This window comes from Pristis pectinata, chromosome 9 (assembly GCF_009764475.1).
Source record: "Pristis pectinata isolate sPriPec2 chromosome 9, sPriPec2.1.pri, whole genome shotgun sequence".
NCBI lineage: Eukaryota > Metazoa > Chordata > Chondrichthyes > Rhinopristiformes > Pristidae > Pristis > Pristis pectinata.
The window spans coordinates 11,149-34,392 of record NC_067413.1 but is presented as its reverse complement, the minus strand read 5'-3'; the positions used below and the strand labels follow the sequence as shown (position 1 = coordinate 34,392).

General features: G+C 44.5%; 1 protein-coding gene across 1 annotated transcript in view; it reads left to right on the top strand.

Moving 5' to 3' along the window:
- The window catches only part of sspo (SCO-spondin), a 358,698-nt gene extending 337,157 nt beyond the window's left edge, over window positions 1-21,541 (top strand). The window contains 5 exon segments of the mRNA XM_052023421.1: window positions 2,203-2,308; window positions 5,578-5,638; window positions 9,347-9,477; window positions 11,990-12,140; window positions 21,519-21,541. Of these exon segments, the coding sequence (XP_051879381.1) occupies window positions 2,203-2,308; window positions 5,578-5,638; window positions 9,347-9,477; window positions 11,990-12,140; window positions 21,519-21,541 (472 nt within the window).
- The last annotated feature ends 1,703 nt before the right edge of the window (window positions 21,542-23,244 follow it).

Genomic DNA, 23,244 nt, shown 5'->3' with positions numbered 1-23,244 from the left:
GTATTTGCGCCATAAATGAAGAACCAGCAGAGATCATGATTGTCAGCCAACTGCTGAGTCCCCTGTGCTCTCTCGATCCACCATGACCTCCTTAGATTCCAGGCTTCATTCTGGACCTCTGCCTTCAGATCTAAAATAGCCTGTTCTCTGGGCAGTCCAAAAGCACGCTGATCAAGAAATCCACCTCCTATTCAGTCCAAAAATTCACCCTTTACATCATTATTGCTAATTTGATTTGATAGATGCTAAATTGGTTTATTATTGTCACATGTACCGAGGTACAGTGAAAAGCTTTGTTTAGCATGCCATCCATACATTTCATCACAACAGTGCATTGAGGTAGTGCAAAGGAAAAGCAATAACAGAATGCAGAAGTAGAACCATAGAATCATAGAACACTACAGCACAGAAAAACAGACCATTCGGCCCTTCTAGTCTGTGCCAAAATGTTATCCCGCTAGTCCCATTTACCTGCACCCAGTCCATAACCCTCCAGACCACTCCTGTCCATGTATCTATCCAATTTATTCTTAAAACTCAAGAGTGAGCCCACATTTACTACATCAGATGGCAGCCCGTTCCATACTCCCACCACTCCGAGTGAAGAAGTTCCCCCTAATGTTCCCCCTAAACCTTTCCCCTTTCACCCTAAAGCCATGTCCTCTCGTACTTATCTCTCCTAATCTAGGTGGAAAGAGCCTACTCGCATTAACTCTGTCTATACCTCTCATAATCTTGTAAACCTCTATCAAATCTCCCCTCATTCTTCTGCGCTCCAAAGAATAAAGTCCTAACCTGTTCAATCTTTCCCTGTAACTCAACTCCTGAAGACCCAGCAATGTTCTAGTAAATCTCCTCTGCACTATTTCAATCTTACTGATATCCTTCCTATAGTTAGGTGACCAGGACTGCACGCAATACTCCAAATTTGGCCTCACCAATGTCTTATACAACCTCACCATAACATCCCAACTCCTGTACTCAATACTTTGATTTATGAATGCCAGGATGCCAAAAGCCTTCTTTACAACCCTGTCTACCTGTGACGCCACTTTCAGGGAATTATGTATCTGAACTCACAGATCCCTTTGTCGCTCCGCACTCCTCAGTGCCCTACCATTTACTGTGTATGCCCTACCTTGATTTGTCCTTCCAAAATGCAACACCTGTTGTTACAAGTGTTACTGTTACAGAGAAAGTGCAGTTCAGGAAGACAATAAGGCCGTGACAAGGTAGATTGTGAGGTCAAGAGTCTATCTTATCATAAAGAGGTCCGTTCAATAGCCTTATAGCAGCCGGATAAAGCTGCTCTTGAGCATGGTGGTACGTACTTTCAGGGTTTTGTATCTTCTGCCTGTTGGGAGGGGGGAGAAGAGAGAGATGATAGATAACAAAACATTGTTTCATCCAGAGTGGTATGGGTCTGGAACTTAATGCCTGAAAGGGTGGGACAAGCAGAAGATCTCAACATATTGAAATGGTACCTAGATGTTTACTGAAGAGAATGACCTATCAGGGTATGCAGGAAGTGCTGGAAGATTGTATTAGGCTGGGAGCTCTTTTCTGACTGCTACGACCATGGTTGGCTGAACATCCCCTTTACTTGTATAATATTGAAGAAGCATCTAGACAATTGCCAAGGCATGGAAGGCTATGGACCAAAGGTGGGTAAATGGGATTAGTATAGATAAGTACAATGGTCAGCATGGATGTGATGGACTGAAGGGCCTGTTTCTGTGCTGTATGACTCTGTGACTCTATATGTTCTGTGATTCTATACAGATGTATAAAGTTAAAGTCATTGCCCCAGATTCTTCAGTAGAAGGGGCTGTAAATAATTGCCAACATTACACTTTAAAAATGGCTAGAATTTCAAGAGTATGCTTCTGTGCAGTCACCATGCTTTTTGTAACTTAACGCTGCATCTCCGTTTCTCCATTCTGGATCAATGAATTGTAGAAGCCACAGGGAAAGACCGACAATTCATTTCGGTCAATGCCATCATGAAGTTTAAACAAGTAAATTGAATCCCCCTACCATGATCATTTTCCTCATTCCACTCTCCCCATCATCTCCTCATCTCTCCTAACACCCACCCTTCACTCTACCCCTCCACCCTTCCCAATTAGTCTGTGCTCCACCGGTTTTGTCTCTGAATTATTGCCATGTTTCAGTTATGATGGGGAGCAACAGAATTTTGATTCTCTTGCAGCCAGGGTACGAATGGACAGATGGTTGTGACCAGTGTCGATGCGTCAATGGAAGAAAGGTTTGTTCTGCTGGGTGTCCACCACTTAACTGCCTGGAGGTAAGAAACTGTCCCATTCACATTCTGTCTTCTCCAAGGTTCAGAGCCACTGTGTTTGATCCAGGTGAAAAACACCATGATGCTGGAGGAACTCAGGCCAGGCAGCATCCATGGAGAAAAACAGGCAGTCAACGTTTCAGGTCAGGACCCTTCTTCAGGACTGAAGATAGGAAAAGGGGAAGCCCAATTTATAGGAGGGAAAAGCAGAGCAGTGATAGGTGGACAAAAGAAGGCAAGTGGTGTGGGCACAAGGTGGTGATAGGTAGTTGCAGGTAAGAGATAGTGATGGGCAGGTGCGGGGGGGGAAGGGAGAGCAAATCCAGTGGGGGATGGGTCAAAGGTAAGGAGAGAAAAAAAAGAAAAGGAGAGTAGAAAAAAGGGAGAGAGGCTGGGAAAGGGAAGAAAAGAAGAGGCACGGTGGGGGGTGGAGGGGGGGGAATCACTTAAAGTGGGAGAATTCAATGTTCTTGCCGTCAGGCTGCAAGGTTCCAAGACAGAAAATGAGCTGCTGTTCCTCCAGTTTGCTCTTGAATTCTTCTGGCAGTGGAGGAGGCCAAGGACTGACATCAGTGATAGTGTGGGAGGGGGAGTTGAAGTGATTGGCAATGGGGAGATGCAGACTGCGGTTATGGACAGAGCGTAGGTTTTCTGCCAAACAGTCACCGAGTCTGCATTTGGTCTCAACAATGCAGAGGAGGCCACACTTGGAGCACCGAATGCAGTAGATGATATTAAGGGAGGCGCAGGTGAATCTCTGTCTCACCTGAAAGGACTGGGTCCCTGGATGGAGGTGGTGTAGGGGCAGGTGTTGCACCTTTGGCGGGAGCAGTGGAAAGTTCCCAAGGTGGGAGCAGGATGGGGGGGGGGGTGGTGGTGGAGAAGTGAACTAGGGAGTTGTGGAGAAAGCGGTCCCTGTGAAAGGCAGAAAGGAGTGGGGAGGGGAAGATATGCTTGGTAGTGGGGTCCCGTTGGAGATGGCAGAAGTGGCAGAGCATGATGTGTTGGATACTTAGGCTGGTGGGATGAAATGTGAGGACAAGGGGTCCCTATCCCTGTTGGGTCTGGGAGGGATGGGAGTGAGAGCAGAGGTGAGGGAAATGGCAGAGATACGGGTGCGAGCTCTCTCAACCACAATCGGAGGGAAGCCACGGTTAGAAAAGAAGTTGGACATCTCAGATGTCCTGGAGTTGAAAGCCTCATTGCAGGAGCAGATGCGGCGGAGGTGGAGAAATTGAATAAAAGGGATCACATCCTTGCAAGAGACAGGTTAGGAGGAGCTGTAATCGAGGTAGCTGTGAGCATCAGTGGGTTTGTAGAAGATGTTGGTGGATAAGGAATATCCTGAGTTGGAGGTGGAAAGATAGAGGAAGGAGAGAGAGATGTCAGAGATAGTCCTAGAGAATTGGAGAGCGGGGTGAAAACTTGTGGCAAAATTTATGAAAATGTCGAGTTCCGCACAGGTGCAAGAGGTGGCACCAATACAGTCATCTATAGAATGGAGAAAGAGTTGAGGAATGGGGCCGGAGTAGGCTTGGAACAGAGACTGTTCAATGTAGCCAACAAAGAGGCAGGCATAGCTGGGGCCCATGTGAGTACCCATAGCTATGCCCTTGGTCTGTAAGAAAGTGAGAAGAATAAGGTCCCAATCCTATATCTGAAGCTAAATCAAGACCCAGAACTATTGAGTATCTCCATGCCAGTGCCATTCCATGTCTGACAATGATCTTCCCCCATTCACTCACTCTCCCTCCTTAATTGTCCTTCTCTCACTCCCTATCTCTCCATCCTTCCGTTATCATGATCTCAGGAAATCCTCGGTCTCTATTACCTCTGGTACATTCCCCCATCCCCATCCACATCCCCATGTCTGTCCCCGTTCACATGCAGCTTGTCCTCAAATCACCAGCCCATCTCCATATCTAATTTATCCCGGGATTTTGCGACACCAACACCTGTTCCCACCAAACCCCCTCCCCCCAACCCCTGTGCTTCCAACATTGTCTGTTGTTAATTTCAAAGGATATGGGATATATCAGAACCAGGTTTATTATCACTGACATAGAGTCATAGAGCACTACAGCACAAAAACAAGCCCTTGAGCCCATCTAGTCCATGCCAGCATGGTTTTCTGCTGAGTCCCATCTACCTGCACCCAGACCATAGCTCTCCATAACTCTCTCATTCATGTACCTATCTGAACTTCTCTTAAATGTTACAATTGAACCCACATCCACCTCTTCTGCTGGCAGCTCGTTCCACACTCGCACCATCCTCTGAGTAAGATATCTTTATTTGTCACATGGACATCAAAACATACAGTGAAATGCATCTGTTTGCGTAGAGTGTTCTGGGGACAGACCACAAGTGTTGCCATGCTTCTGGCGCCAACATAGCATGCCCACAACTTTGGAACGTACGTCTTTGGAATGTGGGAGGAAACCAGTGCACCCAGAGGAATCTGAGTTCCCCCTCAGGTTCCCCTTAAATATTTCACCCTTCACCCTAAACCTATGACCTCTAGTTCTCGTCTCACCCAACCTGAGGGGAAAAAGCTTGTATGCATTCACCCTGTCTATACCCCTCATAATTTTGTATACCTCTATAAGATCTCCCCTCGTTCTCCTGCACTCCAGGGAATAAACTCCTAACCTATTCAACTTATCCCAGTAACTCAGGTCCTCGAGTCTCAGAGACATCCGTATAAATTTTCTCTGCACTCTTTGAAGCTTATTGATATCTTTCCTGTAGGTAGGTGACCAGAATTGCACATTATACTCCAAATTCAGCCTCACCAACATCTTGTACAACTTCAACATAACATCCCAACTCCTGTACTCAATGATCTGATTTTTGAATATTTAATGCTTTATGATATGTCGTGATATTTGTTGTTTTGCAGTAGCAGTACAGTGCAAGACATAAGGACATAAAAATTACTATAAATTACAAACTAAATAGTGCTTGAAAATGGAGCTGAGGTAGAAGATCAGATAAGATGAATATTACAGCAGCCTCAAAGGGTCAGACATCTTACTCCTGTACCTAATTCTTGGTCTTATTGAATAGGCTGGAGAGAAGTGGCAAAGAGCTTACCTGCCTGAAACAGCCGTCGCGCATGCAGGCACAATGCCTGCTCCCATCATTGTCTCCTAGCCATAGAAATAGTTGGCAGCCAAATAATCTACACTGTAAATCTATGGTTTTACTTACTACTATATTGAACATTATTACGAGTATTGAGTCAAATACATTCTTTTCAATAACTTCAGGGCTATGTAAAAGTAGAGGATCCTGGGAAATGCTGTCCTGTCTGCAGAAAAGAAATTCCTGGTAAGTTAAAGCAGCAAATATCATTGGATAAGTCTGTATCACAGTGAGGCAGCAAAGAAACAGACCTTTGACCCACTGTCCATTGCCAATCATCAAGCACCTACTTCTACTAATCCTACACTAATCCTATTTTATTCTCTTGATATTGAGATATTGAGGCTCTGGTAAAGAAAAGGAAGGAGGCATATACTACACATAAGCAATTGAGAACTAGTGAATCCCTTGATGACTACAAGAAGTGTAGGAGTGCACTTAAGAAAGAAGATAGGAGGGCAAAAAGAGGCTATGAGAGAGATCTGGCAGGCAAGGTGAGTCAAAATCCTAAGAGATTCTATAGGTACGTTAAGAGTAAAAGGGTGGTTAGGGAAAGAATAAGTTCCCTTAAAGATCAGCATGTCTGATTGTGTGTGGAACCAAAGGAAATGGGAGAGATTTTTAATGAATATTTTTCTTCAGACTTTACTGTAGAGAAAATGATGGAAGCTGAGGAAATGGGGGAAATGAGTGGTGTTGTCTTGGACCACATACAACTTAGCAGGGAGGAGGTATTGGAGTTCTTAAGGCACATTGAGGTGAATAAGTCCTGGTCCTGGTCCAGGGCCTGACATGGTACATTCTTGGACCTTGTGGGAAGCTAGAGAAGAAATTCCGGAGGCCCTTGCAGGGATTTTTGCTTCTTCTCTGGCCACATGTGACGTTCAGGAGGACTGGAGAGTGGCTAATATGGTACCATTGTATAGAAAGGGTAGCAAAAGCAAACCAGGAAACTACAGTGAGTCTAACATCAGTTGTGGGTAAATCACTGGAGGGGATTCTGAGGGACAGGATCTACCAACATTTGGAGAGACTGGATCTGATTCGGGACAGTCAGCACAGCTTTGTGCATGGGAAGTCTTGTCTGACAAATCTCTTGGGAGTTCTTCAAAGAGGTAACCAAGAGGGTAGATGAGGGTAAGGCATTGGATATGGTCTATATGGACTTTAGCAAGGCCTTTGACAAGGTCCCTCATGGCAGGCTAGTCTGGAAGGTTAGATCACATGGGATCCAGGTGGAGATAGCTGATTGGATTCATAATTGGCTTAGTGGTAGGAAGCAGAGGGTGATGGTCAAAGATTGTTTCTTGGACTGAAGGCCTGTGTCTAGTGGTGTGCCACAGGGGATGGTGCTGGGACCTTTGTTGTTTGTAATTTATATAAATGATTTGGATGTGCATGTACAAGGCATGGTCAATAAGTTTGTGGATGATACTAAAGTAGCTGATGTTGTAGATAGTGTAGAAGGTTATGAAAAAAGTACAGGTGGATCTTGATCAAGTGGACAGTCAGAGACTTTTTCCCAGGGCGACAATGGCTAACATGAGGGGATATAATTGTGAGGTGATGGGAGGAAGGTATAAGGGGGATGTCAGGGGTAATTTTTTTACTCAGAGAGTGGTGGGTGCGTGGAACACACTGCCTGCAGAGGTTGTGGGGTCAGATACATTATTGACATTTAAGAGACTCTTAGTTCTATGTTCTATGATCAGCTAGGTATGTGGGCTGAGGACTGGCAAATTGCTTTCAATCCAGATAAATGTGAGGTATTGCATCTTAGAAGGTCAAACCAGGGTAGGACTTACACAGTGAATGGTAGAGCCCTGGGAGTGTTATGGAACGGAGGGACCTAGGAGTGCAAGTACATAGTTCACTGAAAGTGGCATCACAGGTAGACAGGGTGGTGAAGAAGGCATTTGGCATGCTGGCATTATTCAGGACATTGAATATAAGAGTTGGGAAGTTATGTTGCAGTTATATAAGACGTTGGTGAGGCCGCGCTTGGAGTACTGTGTACAGTTTTGATCACCCTGTTATAGGAAAGATGTTATTAAACTTGAAAGAGTGCAGAAAAGATTTACCAGGATGTTGTCTGGACTTGGGGGCCTGAGTTACAAGGAGAGGTTGTGTAGACTAGGACTTTATTCCCTGGAACATAGGAGATTGAGGGGTAATCTGATAGAGGTATATAAGCTCGTGAGGGGCATAGACGGGATGAAAGGTTTTTCCCAAGGATGGAGTGCTAAAAACAAGAGGGCATAGGTTTAAGATCAGAGATGAGCGACTTAAAAGAGACATCGGGGCAGCTTCTTCATGCAAAAGGTGGTGCGTATTTGGAATGAACTGACAGAAATAAGTGGTTGAGACGGGCACATTAGCAACATTTAAAAGCCATCTAGATAAGTACATGAATAGGAGAGGCTTAGAGGGCTGTGGGCCAAATGCGGGCAGATGGACTAGCTTACTGGGCAACACAATCACCATGGACAAGTTGGGCTGAAGGGCTTGTTTCCATGCTGTATGAGTCTATGACTCCATTACTCTTCACATTCGCATATTTGGGGTGTGGGAGTAAATCGGAGCAGCTGGGAAAAACCAATATAGTCACAGGGAGAACATGCAAACTCCACACAGCCAGCACCAGAGGTCAGGATTGAACCTGGGTCACTGGAGCCATGAGGGAGCAGCACTGTTGGCTGTGACACTGTGTGTTACTGATGATTCCCTTTCTCTTGCTGTCCCCATCTCTCACCCTCTTTCTTGCTCCTTCTTGGGCTTTTGGTCTTGCTCTCCCCTCCTCAGTACCAAATATTTCTCTTCTCTTTCCCTCCCTATCATTTTGTTTCTATGTGTGGCTGTTTTCCTCTCATCCTCTCGTTTTCCTCTCATCCTCTCGTTTTCCTCTCTGCCTGTCCTTCAGTCTCTGTCACTCACTTTCTCCCCCTCACTCTTATTATTTCTTTCTCTCTCTCTCTCTCTCTCTCTCTCTCTCCCTCCCTCCCCCCCTCTCTCTCCCTCTCCCTCTGACATGTTCTGTCACTGTCACACTCATTCTCTACACCTCTTTATCTCTTCCTCTCTTGCTTTCATTAGTTTGTTTGTAACCCCCTTCAGTGCCATAATTCCAAACAAACTCAGCTCCAAACTCCTAGAGCTAGGGCACGGCACCCCCCCCCCCCCTTTGCAACTGGATCCTTGACTTCCTGTACAACAGATCACAATACCAATAATACCAATCAGTGAGGATAGGCAGCAACACCTCTGGCACCATTATCCTCAACACCGGTGCCCCATATGGCTGCATCCTCAGCCCTTTATGCTCTATTTAAGTTTTTACAGATGCACTATAGAAAGTATCCCATACGGATGCACCACAGCTTTAGATGGCAATTGCTTTGCCCAAGACTGCAAGAAATTGCAGAGAGTTGTGAACGCAGCCCAGTCTATCATGAAAACTTCAACTCCTCTATACTTCCCGCTGCCTCAGGAGAGCAGCCGACATAATCAAGGACCCTTCCCACCCCAGTCGTTCTCTTTTCTCCCCTCTCCCCACCCATCAGTCAGAAGATACAAAACCTTGAGAAAGTGTACCACCAGGCTGAAGGACAGCTTCTACTCCACTGTTGTAAGACTCTTGAATGGACCTCTTATTGTATAAAGATGAATTCTTGATCTCCCAATCTACCTCGTGGTGGTCCTTGCACTTTATTTGTCTACCAGCATTGCACTTTCATTGTAACTGTAACACAATATTATGTAATCTTTTCTTTGTACTATCTCGATGTACTTATGTATGGAATGATCTGTCTGGATGGCATGCAAACAAAAGCTTTTCACTGTATCTTGGTACATGTGACAATAATAAACCAATTACCAATTAATTTCTGTTACTAGATGATTTCTCCACAAAGTGTCAACGTTACACTGAAATGCGGAACATATCTAAGGGTCAGTGTCGGCTGGAGAATGTGCTGGTCAATTCCTGCAGTGGAAGCTGCCTGTCCCAAGTACAAGTCATCCCAGAGGTAAGGACTTGGTAAAAGTTTAGGATAAAACAGAAAGTAGTAATGAAAAGTTCTCTTTCAGACTGAAAGCACAGTACCACTGCTTTTCTTGATATATATTAATGATTTGTATTTAGATTTGGATGTATAGGGCACAATTGTCAAACCTGAAAGTGACACTAAATTTGGAGGCATAGTGAACTGTGAGGAAGATAGCAAGAGAGAGAGAAACACTCTGATGGAATAGCCAGTCAAGTGGCAAATGATATATAATGCTGAGAATTGTGAAGTAATACATCTTGTAAGGATTGGATTAAGCAATGTGAGCAGGGAGACCTGAGTGTATCTGTACCTAGTTTATTCAAACCTTCTGTCCCACTGTTATAAGACTATTGAATGGTCCCCTAGTATGATAAAATGGACTCTTGAACTCTCAATCTACCTGGTCATGGCCTTGCACCTTATTGTCTGCCTGCACTGCACTTGTAATATTACACTTTATTTTGCATTCTGCTATTGCTATTCCCTTGTACTACCTCAATGAACTGATGTGATGAAATGATCTGTATGGATGACATGCAAAACACAGTTTTTACCCCGGTACATGTGACAATATAGACCAATTTACCAATGTACCAAAGTGGCAGGTTACATCGAGAAAGTCATTAAAAATCCAAATGGGATCCTGGGCTGCATGAATCGAGGCACAGGGTACCAGAACAAAAAAGTCTTGATGAACCTTTATAAAATGCTAGTTTTATTACAACAATGATGTCTAATTCTCACTTTGGGAAGTGTAGCATATGGGGTACAAAGGAGATTTACTAAAATTTCTCAGTGAAACACTTCAGTGTGTGCATCAATTAGAGAAACTGAGACTGTTGTGAGTGAATGTGATAGAGAGATTTAAAATCATAAAGGTTGTGGACGGTTTAGATGAGTGGAAACTGCTTCCATCGACAGAAGGATCAAGAAATAGGGAACATAGAATGTAGGTGATTAGCAAAAGGACCAAAACTGGTATGAGATTTGAAAGATTTTTAAGGAGGAAGTGATGAGAGTCTGAAATACACAGGGGTACTATACAGGCAGATTCAATTATAACGTCTAGAAGGTTGCTGGTTAAATAACTGAAAGGAAAGGAAAAAAGGTAAGGGAGTGGACGGAGGGGACCAAGTGGCCTTGTTTCATGCTGTAACCAGTCTAGGATTCTGAGAACACAGTAAAAGATTTGAAAATAATAGGATGTCTGCTTGAACTGGGTTATTTGCCTTGGGATGAAACTTAAAGAGATTCTAAGTACCCCACCCTTAATCAGTTATACAGTATTTCAGAAATTGCTCAATTTGCAAAAGGCTTCTATGTCATCCTGACCTTTCTCTGGTACCATAAAGCTCTGTGCCTGCCTGATATGGTGGATTCTGTGCTTATCTAGTACAATTGTGTTTAGTTCTGGTCACCTCATTATAGGAAGGATGTGGAAGCTTTAGAGAGGGTACAGAAGAGATTTACCAGGATGCTGCCTGATTGGAGAGCATATCTTATGAGGATAGGTTGAGCGAGCTAGGTCTTTTCTCTTTGGAGTGAAGGATGATGAGAGGTAACTTGATAGAGGTGTAAAGATGATAAGAGGCATAGATCAAATGGACAGTCAGAGACTTTTTCCCAGGGCAAAAATGGCTAAAACGACGGTCATAATTTTAAGGTGATTGGAGAAAGATATAAAAGGGATGTTGGAGGTAAGTTTTTTTACAGAGGGAGTGGTGGGTGCATGGAATGCACTGCCAGCAGAGGTTGTGGGGGCAGATACATCAGGGACATTTAAGACACTCTTAGATAGCCACATGAATGATAGAGAAATGGAGGGCTATGTGGGAGGGAAGGGTTAGATAGATCTTAGAGGAGGAAAAAATGTCAGCAGAACTTCATGGGCTGAAGGGCCTGTATTGTGCTGTAATGTTCCATGTTCTATAATAAGGCTGTGTCTGTCTAGTACAGTAAAGTGAGTTGTCTGCCTGGCTGAGTAAGACTGGTTGGATCTTTATTCCTTGGAATGTAGGATAATGAGGGAAGACCTCATAGAAGTTTATAAAATTGAGGGAAATGGATCGGGTGATCATAGTCATCCCCAGGCTTGGGAAGTCCAAAACTAGAGAGCACAGATACAAGATAAGAAGAGAGAGATTTAAAAGAGAACTGAGAGGTAACTTCTTTACGCAGAGGGTAGTGGGTGCCTGGAATGAGCTGCCAGAGGAAGTGGTTGAGATGGCTACAATTGCAACATTTAAAAGGCATTTGGATAGGTACATGGAGAGGAAGGGCTTGGAGGGTTATGGGCCGGATGCAGGCAACTGAGACTAGCAGGGAAGATGCTGTGGTCGGCATGGACCAGTTGAGCCGAAGGGCCTGTTTCATGCTGTATTACTCTATGACTCTGACTATTCCTTCACGGTCCCAAAAGGTTCATACTGGCTCGATTCCAGATTATTCAAATAATGATCACTTTGTCTGATTCTCGATGATTCCGTTCCAGGAGCCATACCTGCAGAGTCAGTGTGAGTGCTGCAGTTACCGTCTGGACCCTGATAACCCTGTGCTGTTCATGAATTTGCAGTGTGATAATGGAGATGTGGAGCCTATTGTCCTTCCAGTTATTCACAGCTGTGAGTGCAGTAGTTGCCAAGGTGAGTGTCAGGAAATATTGAATCTAGCAGAGGTAAGAAATGTTTGGCAAAGTTATGGTACTTGTAACAGGAGTCTGACTCAGGGAGATCAGTAATTTAATAATCCTGACCTCAGTGGTTGGGAGTGACATAGCAGCTCAGTGGTTAGTGCTGTTGCTGCACAACTCCAGAGACTCAGGTTTAATTCTGATCTCCACTGATGTCTGTATGGAGTTTGCTTGTTCTTCCTGTGATTGTGTGGGTTTTCCCTCGATGCTTTGGTTTCCTCCCTTCATCCCAAAGGTATGCATGTTGGTAGAGTAATTGGCCGCTATAAATTGCCCCTAGTGGCGGAGGGGGAGTTGATGGGAATGCCTGAGGAAAAATTGGATGAGTGTTGATGTGTGCTCGATGGTTGCTGCCTTGAGCCAAAGGGCTGCTTCCATTCTGTGTGATGCTATAACTCAAAGAAAATTAAGGAGTAGGGATGACTGAAGTTTTGAATAAACTATTAGAGCACTGCAAAGGGATAACATTACCAGGGATCAAAGAGAGGCATTTGGTTAGAATTGAAGGGGAGGGGGTGAGATCCTAAGCAGAAGTGAGGCAATTGAGAGAACACAACCAAAGCAAATTGAACAGACAGGACAGGAAGGAGCATGACGAAGAACGAGGAAAGTCGATTGGATTAAATTGCATTTACTTCAATGTGAGAAGTCTGACAGGTAAGGTAGGTAAACCTAGGTTGTGGATAGGTATGAGATTGGGATATTACAGCTATTATGGAAACATCTAAGGGAAAGGCAGGAGAGCCAGCTTAATGTTACGGGATACAGGTGCTTTAGACGAGATCGAGGTGGAGGGAGGAGGAGGGAGGAGGAGGGGGAGTTGCTTTTTTGATTAAGGGGAACAGTTAGAGATGACATTACTGAAGGATCATCTGGTGAGGTTTTATGGGTGAAGCTGAGAAACAAGAAGGGGATATTGGGATCGTACTATAGGTCCCCAAATAGTCCCCAGGAATTAGAGGAACAAATTTGTAGGGATATTGGGGAGAGTTGTGAGAATAATAGGGTTGTTATAGGATATATTAACTTTCCCGACGTTGACTGGTATTGCCATTGTGTTAAATGTCTAGATGGGGTAGAATTTATTCAGTGTGTTTAGGGAGGTTTCCTCAGGCAGTATTAGAGGGCCCTACCAGGGAGGGAGCAAAGCTTGATCTACTCCTGAGAAATAAGTAAGGCACCGTGACTGAGATCACCGTAGGGGAGCACTTTGGGACCAGTGACCACAGATATATTAGTTTTTAAATAGTTATGGAAAGGGACAGAACTTGTCCGCAGGTTCAAGTTCTCAATTGGGGCATGGTAAATTTTGATAGTATTAGACGGGAGCTTACAAAGATTGATTGGGCTAGGTTGCTTGTGGGCAAATAGATCTCCAGCAAGTGGGAGGTTTTGGAAAGTGAGATAGCAAGATTTCAAGGACTACATTCCTGTTAAAGTAAAAGGCAAAGCTGCTGGGAGTTGGGAACCCTGGATATCGGGGGATATTGTATCTCTAGTCAAGAAAAAGAAGGGTTGGGTCAGATACAGGCAGCTGGGATCAAGTTAATCACTGAAGGTATATAGAGGATGCCAGAGTATATTGAAGAAGGAAATTGGGAAGGCAAGAGGGGGCATGAGATGGCTTTGGCAGAGAAAATTAAGGAAAATCCTAAGATTTTATTTGTATATTAAGGGAAAAAAATTATCAGGGAGAGAATAGGGCCCCTCAAAGTCCAAGGAAGAAATCTATGTGCGGAGCTGCTGGAGCTGGGCAGAGTTCTTGATGATTATTCCACCTTGGAGCTTGATTCCTGTTAGCTGTGAAAGTGGGAGAGGTTCTCAATGAATACTTCTCTTCAGTATTCACCAAGGAGAAGGGTCTTGATGATGCTGAGGACAGTGTTGGTAAGGGTAATGTTCTAGAGTATGTAGATATCAAGAGAGAGGATGTGTTGGAGCTGTTAGAAAATATTAAGACAGATAAGTCCCCGGGGCCTGACGGAATATTCCCCAGGCTGCTTTGTGAGGTGAGGAAGGAGATTGCTGAACCATTGGTTAGGATCTTTGAGTCCTCATTGTCCACGGGGATAATACTGGAGGATTGGAGGGTGGCGAATGTTGTCCCCTTATTCAAAAAAGGTAGTAGGGATAGTCCAGGGAATTACAGACCCGTGAGCCTTACGTCTGTGGTGGGTAAGCTGCGAGAAAGGATTCTAAGAGATAGGATCTATGAGCATTTAGAGAATCATGGACTGATTAGGGACAGCCAGCATGGATTTGTGAAGGGAAGATCTTGCCTCACTAGCCTGATAGGGTTCTTTGAGGAGGTGACCAGGAAGATTGATGAGGTAGTGTAGTAGATGTGGTCTACATGGATTTTAGTAAGGTGTTTGACAAGGTTCCGCATGGTAGGCTTCTTCAGAAGGTCAGATGCCAAGGGATCCAGGGAGGCTTGGCCGTGTGGATTCAGAATTGGCTTGCCTGTAGAAAGCAGAGGGTTGTGGTGGAGGGAGTACATTCGGATTGAAAGGCTGTGACTAGTGGTGTCCCACAGGGATCGGTTCTGGGACCTCTACTTTTTGTGATATTTATTAATGACTTAGATGAGGGGGTGGAAGGCTGGGTGAGCAAGTTTGCAGATGACACAAAGATCGGTGGTGTTGTGGATAGTGTGGAGGGCTGTCGAAGCTTACAGAGGGATATTGATAGGATGCAGAGCTGGGCTGACAAGTGGCAGATGGAGTTCAATCCGGAGAAGTGTGAGGTGGTACACTTTGGAAGGACAAACTCCAAGGCAGAATACAAGGTAAATGGCAGGATTCTGGGCAGTGTAGAGGAGCAGAGAGATCTGGGGGTTCATATCCACAGATCACTGAAAGTTGCCACACAGGTGAATAGGGTAGTTAAGAAAGCTTATGGGATGTTAGCTTTCATAAGTTGTGGGATCGAGTTTAAGAGCCGCAAAGTAATGATGCAGCTTTACAAAACTCTGGTTAGGCCACACTTAGAGCACTGTGTCCAGTTCTGGTCGCCTCATTATAGGAAGGATGTGGAGGCGTTGGAGAGGGTGCAGAGGAGATTTATCAGGATGCTGCCTGGATTAGAGAGTATGGATTATGAGGAGAGACTAAAGGAGCTAGGGCTGTTCTCATTGGAGAGAAGGAGGACGAGGGGAGACGTGATAGAGGTGTACAAGATATTAAGAGGAATAGATAGAGTGGACAGCCAGCACCTCCTTCCCAGGGCACCAATGCTCAATACAAGAGGGCATGGCTTTAAGGTAATTGGTGGGAAGTTCAAGGGAGATGTCAGAGGGAGGTTTTTCATCCAGAGAGTGGTTGGTGCATGGAATGCACTGCCTGGGGTGGTGGTGGAGGCTGATACGTTCAAAAGGTTGTTAGATAAGCTTATGGAGGGATATGTGGGAGGAAGGGGTTAGATAGTCTTAGGTGTGGTTTGAAGGTCGGCACAACATGGTGGGCCGAAGGGCCTGTATTGTGCTGTATTGTTCTATGGTTCTATTATTCCTCCTCTGTTTTTACCATAGAGAAAGATGTGAAGACTTGGGAACCTGGTAAAGTTAACGAGTTAACTGAGATGTTTTGGGAGCAGTCCATATTACGGTAGAAGAGGTCTAGCATGTGTTAAGATGAAGGGAGACAAATCTCCGGGTCCGAACAAGGTATATCCAATAGCACTATGGGAAGCTGGAGAAGAAATTGTGGGAGCCCTTGCTGAGATATTTGCAACATCACTATCCTCTGGTGAGGTGCCGGAAGACTAGAGGAGAGAAATATTTTGCCTTTATTTAAGAAAAGCTGTAAGGATAGACCTGGTAATTAAAGACCTGTTAGCCCAACATCCGTGGTAGGTAAGTTGCTCGAAAGCATCCTGAGGGATAGGATATAGTTACATTTGGGTTGATTAGGGGTAGCCAGCATGACTTTGTGCATGGGAGATCTTGTCTTAAGAATTTGACTTTTGATGGAAGTGACGAGGAAGGTTGATGAGGGGAGAGTGGTAGATATATATATATATATGGATTTCAGTAATGCTTTTGATAGTGTTCCACTTGGTTGGCTGCTCTGGGAGATTAGATTGCAAGGAATCCAAGGAGAGCTAGGAAACTGGATACAACGTTGGCTGAAATGTAGGAAACAGAGGATGAAGGTGGAAGGATGTTTCTCAGATTGGAGGTCTGTGACTAGTCGTGTACCACAGGGGTCGGTGCTGGGCCCATTGTTATTTGTCATCTATATTAACGATTTGAATGAGAATATATGAGGAATATTTGGTAAATTCGCAGATGACACTAACGTGGGTGGTGTCGTAGACAGTGAAGAGGAGCATCAAGAACTGCAGCAGAATCTTGATCAGCTGGGTGAGTGGGCTGAGGAACAGCAAATGAAATTTAATTCAGATAAGTGCAAAGTATTACATTTTGGAAGGACAAATCAAGATAGGACTTCTACATTGAACAGAACGGCCCCGGGTACAGTTGTAGAACAGAGGGACTTTGTAGTACAGGTGCTTAGTTCCCTTAAAGTGAAGTCACAGGTAGCTAGGGCAGTGAAGAAGACTTTTGGCATGCTGGCCTTCATCAGTCAGGGCAAAAATTAGGAGCTGGGAGGTAATGCTGCAATCATACAAGACGTTAATGAGGCCACACTTGGAGTATTGTGTTCAGTTTTGGTCGCTCTGCTACAGGAAGGATGTGATTAAATTGGGAAGAGTGCAAACAAGATTTACAAATGTGTTGCCAGGACTCGAGGGACTGAGTTATAGGGAGCGGTTAGACAGGCTGGGCCTTTACTCCTGGAGTGCAGGAAACTAATCTCATCGAGGTGTATAAAATCATGAGGGGCATAGATAGGGTGAGCTGTGTTTTTCCAGGGTTGGGGAATCAAAAACTAGAGGACATAGTTTGAAGGTTAGAGGTGAAAGGTTTAATAAGAACCTGAGCTGCAACTTTTTTTACACATTGGGTGGTAGATATATGGAACCAGCTGCCAGAGGAAGTGGGTGAGGCAGATACGTCGGATACATTTAAGTAGTACATGGAGAGGTATATGGATGACAAGAGTTAAGAGGGATATGAGCTGATACTGATGGGAAATGGGATTAGGTGAATATACATCTAGGTCAGCATGGACAAGTATGGGCCGAAGGCCATTTCCCATGCTGTACAACTCTATGACTTTCTAGAGGGCATAGGTTTAAGCTGAGAGGGGAAAGATCTAATAGGAACTTGAGGAGCAACTTTTTTACACAAAATATGGTATGTATGTGGAATGAGCTGCCAGAGGAAGTGGTTAAGGCAGGTACAATAACAAACTTTTAAAAGACAGTTGGATAGGTACATGGATTGGAAAGGTTTGGAAAGTTATGGGCCAAACACTGGCAAAGGGGACGACCTTGTATGGGCATCTTGGTCGTCACAGACCAGTTGGCCTGAAGGGCCTGTTTCTGTGCTGTATGACGCTTGATTAAGCTAAAGAAGATGCAGAAAAGATTCACAAGGATGTTGCCGGGAAAAGAGGCCTTGAGTTATAAGGAGAAATTGGAAAGGCTGGGACTATTTACCCTGTAGGGAAGGTGGTTGAGGGGAGCCTTATGGAAGACCACATCAACTTGTGCGGTAATTTTGAACTTAGACCGCAAGATGCCTCTGGACTTGGACCCCAAGATCCCTCTGTTCCTGCACACTGCTCAGAATCCTGCCATTAACTTTGTACTCTGCATTCGAGTTTGATCCCCCTAAGTGTATCACTTCACACTTTTCCCAATCAAACTCCATCTGCCACTTCTCCGCCCAACTTTGCATCCTGTCTATATCCTGTTGTAACCTATGACAACCTTCTACACTATCCACAACACCTCCAACCTTCATGTCATCTGAAAACTTACTAACCCACCCTTCCACATCCTCATCTAAGTCACTTATAAAACTCACAAAGAGCAGGGGTCCCAGTACCAGATCCCTGCAGAACACCACTGGTCACCGACCTCCAGGCAGAATACTCCTCCATGTCTCCATGGATGAGCCTACTGTGGGGAACCTTGTCAAATGCCTTACTAAAATCCATATACACCACAACCACCACTCTACCTCCATCAATTTGTTTTGTCACCTCCTAGAGAAACTCAATAAGGCTCCTGAGGCACGACCTACCCCTCAAAGCCATGTTGACAATCCCTAATAAGACTATGCTTCTCCAAATGCTCATAAATCCTGTCCCTAAGAATCCTCTCCAATAGTTTGCCCACCACTGACGTAAGACTAACTGGTCTATAATTCCTGGGATAATCCCTACTACCTTTCTTGAACAAGGGAACAACATTTGCCATCCTCCAATCCTCTGGTACCACTCCTGTGGCCAGGGAGGATGCAGATATTATCATCAATACCCCAGCAGTCTCTTCCCTCACTTCCCATAGTAGGGCGGCATGGTAGTGTAGCAGTTAGTGTAACACTATTACAGTGCCAGCAACCGGGGTTCAATTCCACTGCTGTCTGTAAGGAGTTCGTACGTTCTCCCCGTGTCTGCGTGGGTTTCGTCTGGGTGCTCCAGTTTCCTCCCACATTCTAAAGACGTACAGGTTAGGAGTAGTGGGCATGCTACGTTGGCGCCAGAAGAGTGGCGACACTTGCGGGCTGCCTCCAGCACATCCTCAGTAACGCAAAAAGGCGCATTTCACAGTGTGTTTCAATGTACATGTGACTAATAAATGAATATCTTAAATAACTATCTTAATATCTTAAGTATCCCGTCCGGCCATGGGAACTTATCTATCCTAATGGTATTTAGAAGCTCCAACACTACCTCTTTCTTAACCTCAACATGCTCCAGCACATTAGCCTGTTCTACGCTGACCTCACATTCATCAAAGACCCTCTCCCTGGTGAACACTGAAGCAAAGGATTCATTAAGGACCTCCCCTATCTCCTCTGCCTCCACGTACATTTACCCCTTTATCCCTGAGCGGTCCTACCTTCACTCTAGTCATCCTCCTGTTCCTCACATATGTATAGAACACCTTGGGGTTTTTCTTCATCCTACTGACCAAGGCCTTCTCATGTCCCCTTCTAGCTCTCTTGTCCCTTCTTAAGCTCCTGTCTCGCTACCTTATAATTCTCAGGAGCCCTGTCTGATTTTTGCTTCCTGAACCTTAAATATGCTTCCTTCTTCCTCTTGACTAAATGTTCCGCCTCTCTTGTTAACCATGGTTCCTTTATCCACCCTTTCCCTGTCTCAGTGGCACAAACCCATCCAGAATCCCATGCAAGTGGGACCTCCACATTTCTGCTGCACATTCCCCTGAGAACTTCCATTCCCAATTTACACTCCCAAGTTCCTGCCTAATACCATTGAAATTGGCCCTCCCCCAATTAAAAACTCTCCCATATGGTCTGCTCCTATCCTTGTCCATGGCTATGCAAAAGATCAGGGAGTTGTGGTCACTAACTCTGAAATGCTCACCCACCAAGAGGTCTGTCACCTGACCAGGTTCTTTGCTAGATAGTACTAGATCCAGTATGGCCTCTCCTCGAGTCAGCCTGTCCACATACCGAGTCAGGAATCCTTCCTGTACACACCTAACAAATTCTGCCCCATCTAAACCTTTTGCACTAAGGAGGTGCTAATCAATACTAGAGAAGTTGAAGTCTCCCATGACAACAACCCTGTTATTTTTGTACCTTTCCAAAATCTGCCTACTTATCTGATCCTCAGTGTCCCAGTGGCTATTGGGGGACCTATAGAATACTCCCAATAGAGTGATTGCTCCCTTCCTGTTTCTGACTTCCAAGCACACTGACTCAGTCGATGATCCCTCCACGACGTCCTCCCTTTCTACAGCTGTGATACTATCCCTATTTAGCAATGCCACTCCACCCCCTTTTACCTCCGTCTCTATCCCTTTTGAAACATCTGAACCCCAGAACCTCAAGCAGCCACTCCTTCCCTTGCGACAGCCAAGGCTCTGTAATGGCCACAACATCGTAATTCCACGTACTGATCCATGCTCTAAGTTCGTCACCCTTATTCTTAATACTTCTCACATTAAAGTAAACACATTTTAACCCATCCAACTGACTGCATTTATGCCCTATCCACTGCCTATCCTTCTTCACAGTCTCTCTGCGCAATGAATCTACCTTTACACCAACTGCTCCATCATTTGACCTAACGCTCTGGTTCCCATCTCCCTGCCAACCTAGTTTAAACCCTCCCCAACAGCTTCAACAAACCTGCCCGCAAGGACATTGATCCTTCTCAGGTTCAGGTGCAGCCCATCCCTTTTGTTCAGGTCATACCTTCCCCAGAAGAGATTCCTGTGATCCACAAATCTGAAACCCTGTCCCCTGCACCAACTCTTCAGCCACTCATTCATCTGCCATGTCTTCCTATTCTTACCCTCACTGGCAAGTGGCACAGGCAGCAATCCAGAGATTGAGACCCTGCTTCTTAGTTTCCTTCTTAACTCCCTGTAAGAAGGCAGACAGCATACTCACTGTCATTGATCAGTAAGGAAGTCACGTTGCAGCTATATAAAATTTTGATTAGGCTGCGCTTGGAGTATCGTGTACAATTCGGGTCGCCCCATTACAGGAAGGATGTGGAGGCTTTGGAAAGGGTGCAGAAGAGGTTCACCAGGATGCTGCCTGGATTAGAGTGTATGAGCTCTAAGGAGAGGTTGGACAAACTTGAGTTGTGTTCTCTGGAGCCTCAGAGGCTGAGCGGAGACCTGACAGAAGTTTGAAAGATTATGAGAGGCACAGATAGGATAGCCAGTCAGAATCTTTTTCCAAGGGTAGAAATGTCAAATACCAGAGGACGTGCATTTAAAGTGAGAGGGGAAAAGTTTAAGGGAGATGTGTGGGGTAAGTTTTTTTTTATTACAGAGTGTGGTGAGTACCTGGAATAGGCTGCCGAGGTAGTGGTGGGAGCAGGTACAATAGTAGTGTTTAGGAGGGGTTTAGATGGACACATGAATGTACAGGGAATGGAGGGATATGGATCATGTACAAACAAAAGAGATTTAGTTTAATTCGGCACAGTGTTCAGCACAATATCATGGTCTGTAGGGCCTGTTCTTGTGCTGTACTGTTTTATGTTCTACGTATGTGCTTGCAATAAGTGCATGCTTGCAATAGATGGCTAAAAAGCCAGTTCTAGTAGAGATGAGGTACTGCCTTGAAGTGGACAGACACAAAGCATATTCTGTCATGTGCAGTCACAAAGTGTGTTTGCAATGAACCATGGAGTCCCTTCAAAGTAGTTTTTTTGGAGTTCTGTTAAAGATGAAACAAGTTATTATTACTGAATTCTTGTTCTACTTTTTTCAGGTGGAGATTTTACCAGACGTTGAGTTATTCCTATTATTCCTGATGATGTGGTCATTTGGGTCTATCCAATGATTCGTGGAATATTTTTATTCTTTCAATAAAAAAAAAGTGATTTTTTTTCAGGAGAGATTATGTAACAGATCTGCAAAATTTGTCAATATCGGCTGGGTTTGGGTCTTTTTATAAACTGAATAGAATTCTCATTATTAAAAATCTGCAAACTGTGTGTTTTTAATAAACAGATTGATGTCCTTTGCCTAAGACTCTGTTGTAGCTTGAGACAATTTAAATCATTAAAGCTCTCTGACATAGGGGTTTATTCCCATTCTCTGGAACACAACCACCTTCCATTTCATGGAAACTGTTATCGGATCTGTTGAATTTTAGAATCTGACAAGTGCATCTACATCTCTATTGCCACCTCTTTCAAAACCTTGGGTTACAGGTCATAAGGTCCTGGGGATTCATTACTTTTAAATCCCATGATCTTAGGCACATGAATCAGCAGGGAATAGAGGGATATTTACCACGAGCAAGCAGATGGAATTAGATTAGCATCATCGTCAGAGCAGGCATGGTGGGCCAAAGGGCCTGTTCCTATACTGAGGATGACCAAGTTGCTTACCTGAGTGAGTCCCATTTGCCAGTGTTTAGCCCATATCCTTCTAACCTTTTTCTCTCCATGTACCTGTCCAAATGTAATTGTAGTCATCTCTACCACTTCCTCTGGCAGCTCGTTCGATATACTCGCCAGCCTCTGTGTTTAAAAAGTTGCCCTTCAGGTTCCCTTTAAAACTTTCCACTGTCACCTTAATCCTGTGCCCTCTAGTTTTAGACTCCCCTACCCTGAGGAACCTCAGGTGTCACCAGCCTTTCACACAGCCTTCTCTCTGTGTCTTAGCACCGATCATGACCCAGCCTAAGGGAAAGTCCCGATTTGCACAAAGAAGGTACTCCCATTTTATACCCCTCAAAAACTTAACATAACTTTTACCCAAGTACTTTCCATTCCTTAGTGGTACCAGCCTGTACCTTCTTATCACTCATGACCTTTGGCCTAGACACATAACTTAGAAACAGAGACAACAGGTCTGCAAAGAAGAAAACATTCTTCACCAGTATCTAATCTCAAGGATGTGCATCAGTACTCCCGTAAGGTTTCAAAACATTCCCTCATTCTGAGCTGACACCATTTTGTCTTTCAACCACCGGTTTTGTGTTACACACTACTGCATATATGAAGGAGGAATCAGAAATGACTTTTGGCTAACTTAAACTCTTTCCTTACACCACGCCAACTAAATTCTCATAGAAATCATTAACATAGATGTCGAACGACAGTGGACCCAGTACTGATCCCTCTGACTCCAACCACCAAGCCAACTTTGTATCCAATAGGCTGGCTCACCCTGGATCCCACGTGATCTAAACTTCCAGACCAGCCTGTCATTGCAGGACTCTGTTAAAGGTCTCGCTCAAGTCCATGTAGACAGCATCTACTACCCTGCACTCATCAACCCTCTTGTTCACTTCTAGACAGAAAAGATTTGGAGGTTAACATGGAGGTAGATGCTGCCTCTCAAAATCCCATCCAGTAATTTTCCCACCACTGATTTTAAGCTCACTGGCCTGTAGTTCCCTGGCTTGTCCTTGCAGCTCTTCTTAAATAAAGACGCTACATTAACTATCATCAGTTTTCTGGTATCTCACGTGTGGCTAACAATGA